At 43.3% G+C, this 4699-nt stretch overlaps 1 protein-coding gene across 1 annotated transcript; it reads left to right on the plus strand.

Annotated features, from left to right (window-relative positions):
- The first annotated feature begins 399 nt into the window (after positions 1 to 399).
- LOC112408454 (trypsin-like) lies at positions 400 to 4396 on the plus strand. Its single transcript, XM_024758055.1, has 5 exons — positions 400 to 439; positions 1883 to 2042; positions 2783 to 3036; positions 3591 to 3727; positions 4247 to 4396. Exons 1-5 carry the CDS (start codon positions 400 to 402, stop codon positions 4394 to 4396), a joined length of 741 nt encoding a protein of 246 aa, XP_024613823.1.
- The last annotated feature ends 303 nt before the right edge of the window (positions 4397 to 4699 follow it).

Below are 4699 nucleotides of genomic sequence, written 5' to 3' on the forward strand. Positions count from 1 at the left end.
AAGGGTATAGCTCTCAAGATAATCCTCAGCGTAAAAGTTCATGCTTGAGACAACCAAGTACCTAAATTTTTTCTCTGGGAATCAGGACACCTGCAGCCCTGATCTGTGACCTTACTCCAACTTACTTTTCTATTATGGGGAACAGTTTCTACCAGGTGGGCTCATTTTTTCCATTCCCATAACCTCTGCAAAAGTGGACAAAAGTGGATGTTTAAATTGGATGCTGAATCATCTTCAATGTGGCACGGAATTGAATTCTAAATTTGGATTTGTGACTTTCCAGTGAAATCACATTTCCGGCACCTGTGGCCATGGGTGTCAATGACAAACCTGATGGTATAAATAGTTGTGGATGGAAACCCTTCAGCATAGTCCCTAGTCCAGATCCGGGGAGCAACCATGACGACCTTCATCTTTCTTGCTCTCATGGGAGTCGCTGGTGAGTCTTGATCAATAAGTGATCAGTAGGTGTCTATGACTTTTTAAGGATGCACTTTCTACTCTGGAAGACAAGAATGAATGTGGAATATAATCTCTGTACTCAAGAGGCTTAAGATGTTGAAACAACAGTGTACAGTACATAAGTCTGTAGACAACTAAATCCCACTTGCTGGAGAAGATGATGTGGGGCAGGGGTGATCAGTGTAGAAAGTATTAAGAGGAAGAATCTGCCCTGAATTTCAGGTACAGTCTACGAAGTAAGAGTGAAAAAGAAAAGATAGTCAATGTTGAGGGAATGTTGTTTTGATCTTTATAAGAACTTGGAGTTAATAATTGGGACTAATGACTAATCTTGTTCTCCTTGAAGAGGCTGTGAGTATCAGAGCCTGAGTTCTCCTCTGTACTAAAGGGCATCTTAAGACAGATCTTAACAGGAAAAGACACTCTATTTCTCGTGAATAAAAGCTATGGGCTGGTTTTACCACATCTTCACTAATGAAATCTCTCTGATGTAAAACAACATGTCACGCAATCATGAAAAGAAATAGAGAAATGACTATTTCTGTGTTTATGCTATTCAGTACTATTGTACACTTCAAACTTACTACAGAATTTTCCCGAATTTGGTTGTTATAAATAAATTCAACATACCTATTTACATATCAAAAAAGTCTATCTCAAATTACTTTAAAATATATGAACAACAGGGCATATAGCATATAATTCCAGACATTTGGAGTCCTTAGAAATCATAAAAAACCAGTGGTCCAAGATTTACAGTGCTGAATAAATTAAAAATGTTGGAAATATAATTGGGATGAGGGGAAACATTAGAGAGAGAAACCTTATAATGTTCTATGAGATTATTTACTTAACATTTTAGGTGAGAACCAAGAAGAGATTGTGGAAACAAAAGTACAAAACTCCCCATTTTTTCCAGGCCAGAACATTCTCACGTGGTATTTAAGTTTCCTTTCTGTTACCTCATGTGGTGTTTATCCTATACTGAACTCTACAAATAAACACAATCATGGTGCCGGCAAAGCTTTACTGAACGCATACTTAAATGTCTCCTTAGCAAGCAAGCTTCTGTGTAAAAAGTATTCTTTATATTCTCAGGTAGTGGGCTTCAAGGCATTTATTATGTAAGGAGTCTCTGATTTGTGTGTGTGTGTGTGTGTGTGTGTGTGTGTGACATATGTAAAAAAATCAGTCTATTGATCAAATTTAAAGCATAAATTAAAAATGAGACACTTATAATAGTGTAAGTAGCACATGTGTTAAATGTATAGAACGATAAGATTTTGGAAACAATTATATTAAAATCACTGTTTCCTGATTATGCATGACAAGAAAACATGACCTATTTTTTTTCTGGTTAATCTGCAAAACATTGCTTCTGAGTAGAAATTCCACAATAGCTCCAACTTCTCTCTGTCAGTTGCTCTCCCCACTGATGATGACGACAAGATTGTCGGGGGCTACACCTGTGAAGCGCATTCTGTCCCCTACCAGGTGTCCCTGAACTCCGGCTACCACTTCTGCGGGGGCTCCCTCATCAGTGACCAGTGGGTGGTGTCCGCGGCTCACTGCTACAAGTCGTAAGTAACCAATACTCACAGCCCTGTTCTCTGAGGTCAGGTCATCCCCAGCCCTGCCAAAGCACAATCAGGGAGAACTACAGAGTTATGCTTGAGCGGGGAGCATTCAGATTTCAAGACCTCATTATCCCCGCCCCCCGGCCCAGGCGTTGTATGCATTGAGGGATTTTCCCACAAAAAGATACCCTTAGAGTTCCCTGATGGCCTTCCAAATGAGGGCCATAAAGACATAGCAAGAAAAATAGTGAGTGATTAAATATATCTAGAGTACCTTAACAGCTCTAATCATTATAGCTCAACCAGGAAAAACATGGCCTATGCAAGTAACAAAACACAGGACATTTCCAGTACAACGTAAAGATAAACACAACTCATTCTATTCCCTTAATATTCTGCCATATCTCTGAGGCCTGCCACGACTCCCTACAATAACTGATAATCCCAACCAGATGAATCAACTCCAGTTGCCTTTTCACCTCCCACTGCTTGACTGGCATCATTTGGTTCCCATTCCTACACCTAATGAATCTAGCAAGATGTTGGGTTGTGAGTCTGGCCTTGGAGTGACACCTAAGGAATCCTCTAACATGTGCCGTAGGTGGTAGGACTACCTTAAGTGTACACTAACCTGTGTGTGTATGTGGGGGCTTCTGTCTGTGCTTATGCTCAAGACTGGGCTGTAATGGAACGGGAAGGAGCTCACGTTGGAGACTTAGAGAACTTGTAACCCTTTAATCCAGCCGAATGAAGGTGGGCCTGGGAGCACACAACATTGAGGTCCTTGAGGGCAATGAGCAATTCATCAAAGCAGCCAAGATCATCGTCCATCCCAAGTACAACAGAAAGACCTTGGATAATGACATCATGCTGATTAAACTGGACCCACCTGCCACTCTCAACAATCAAGTAGCCGCTATCCCTCTGCCAACACGTTGTGCAGCTGTTGGTACCCAGTGTCTCATCTCTGGCTGGGGCAACACCAAGAGCAGTGGCTGTAAGTGTCACCTGGAACAGAATCACCAAATCTGAGAATCCTAGAGGTGAAAAACGTGTTCAGCGTCAGTTAGCCCTAGCTCTCACTCAAGGCAAGGTTCCCAGAGAATAGTGGGGTTCTATGGAGTCTTAGAATATACTAATTGAAACACGTAACATTCCTCTGCTTGACAACACAACAAAAAAGCACTACGGTAAAGTTGCCAGGTATGCAACTAAAATGTGATTAGTGATTTGCAGGGAACCAAAACGCGAGGAGGTACACAGAACAGAGACTAAGAGATTTGGAACTTTTCAAAGCATAGCCCCGCTTCAGAAATAAAGTCTCTAGATTTGAGGTCTATGGTCACTGATGCTAGTGTCAGAGAGAGAACAACCTGTTGATGAAAACCGTTTGGAAGACCCTCCAGATATAAGTTGTTCTTCCAAAATAGAAGTTACCGGCAATCTGAGAGAAGGATGGGGATATTGGGAAGAGGGGGGAGAGATACTGAGAAAAAAAATTCCCAGATTGGATGGGTAATCCTCTTCCATTTCCACTCTCACTCCCAACAGCCAGCTTCCCTGAGCTCCTGCAGTGTCTGGAAGCTCCCATCCTGCCTGACAGAGTTTGCCGCACTGCCTATACCAAACAGATCACCAGAAACATGATGTGCCTGGGCTTCCTGGAGGGCGGAAAGGACTCTTGCCAGGTTAGTTGCTTTGCACGCCTTCTCCTTCCAGCTCAGCTTCACATATCTCTTTTCGGAAACTCAGAAAATTGAAAAGCTGTCCCTGGGGCTGATTATGAGGGCTGAGGGATAGATTTGGGATAAATGATAAATTCATTTTGCCATATTAATGGTTAGGGATCAGGGGAAAAGATACACAGAAGATCATGTGCAAACAGTACATCCAGGCGGGCTTCTGAGGAGGGCTAGAGCAGAAGGAAACTTTGAAAGGAGCAGGGCTAGATGGGCAGCATTGCACTGCCCGGTCCACCTCTTCTTGGCACTACAGCCCTGAAACTAAGGAAAGAGGGAGTTCAAAGGAGGGGAAAGAATAGGGGTCCAGTATGGAGATTGAGGGTTGGTTTTCCAGGGAAAGAGAAGGGCTTCATGGAGGGTCAGCAGCCTGGGAAGGTGGTCCCCGGGTAAAGGAGGAACACCTTTGAGCCTTTCTCCCATCTGGGCACAGCTGTGAGTTCTAACTGGCTCTTCCTTCTTGCCCAGGGTGACTCTGGTGGCCCTGTGGTCTGCAATGGACAGCTCCAGGGCATTGTCTCCTGGGGCTATGGCTGCGCTCTGAAAGGTAAACCTGGTGTCTACACTAAGGTCTGCAACTACCTGAGCTGGATTCAGAAGACTATCGCTGACAACTAAACGGCGTCATCTCTTCATGACCCTCCATGTTAGTCAGCTTCACCTTCCTCCCATCCTGAAAACAGTATCTAAATAAAAACATTTTCTCCTGTACCAGATATATCCAAGAAGTGTCCTTACTTGGTTTGTGTACTTTCTCTTCAATGTGGCTACTGAGAAGAGGGTGGATATAGAGTCGAACTATTACATGAAGATGGAATTTGAAAGGTTATTTAGTCATTCATTCAGCCTCATCAAAATAAATTACTGGGCTTCCCTGGTGGCGCAGTGGTTGAGAGTCCGCCTGCCGATGCGGGGGACGCG

Source organism: Neophocaena asiaeorientalis, unplaced genomic scaffold (genome assembly GCF_003031525.2).
Source record: "Neophocaena asiaeorientalis asiaeorientalis breed wild unplaced genomic scaffold, Neophocaena_asiaeorientalis_V1.1 scaffold206, whole genome shotgun sequence".
Taxonomy (NCBI): domain Eukaryota; kingdom Metazoa; phylum Chordata; class Mammalia; order Artiodactyla; family Phocoenidae; genus Neophocaena; species Neophocaena asiaeorientalis.

Coding starts and splice junctions, on each gene's coding strand:
- LOC112408454 (XM_024758055.1), top strand. CDS start 400: ATGACGACCTTCATCTTTCTTGCTCTCATGGGAGTCGCTG. Junction 440..1,882: donor TGCTCTCATGGGAGTCGCTG/GTGAGTCTTGAT, acceptor TCTCTCTGTCAG/TTGCTCTCCCCACTGATGAT. Junction 3,728..4,246: donor GCGGAAAGGACTCTTGCCAG/GTTAGTTGCTTT, acceptor CTTCTTGCCCAG/GGTGACTCTGGTGGCCCTGT.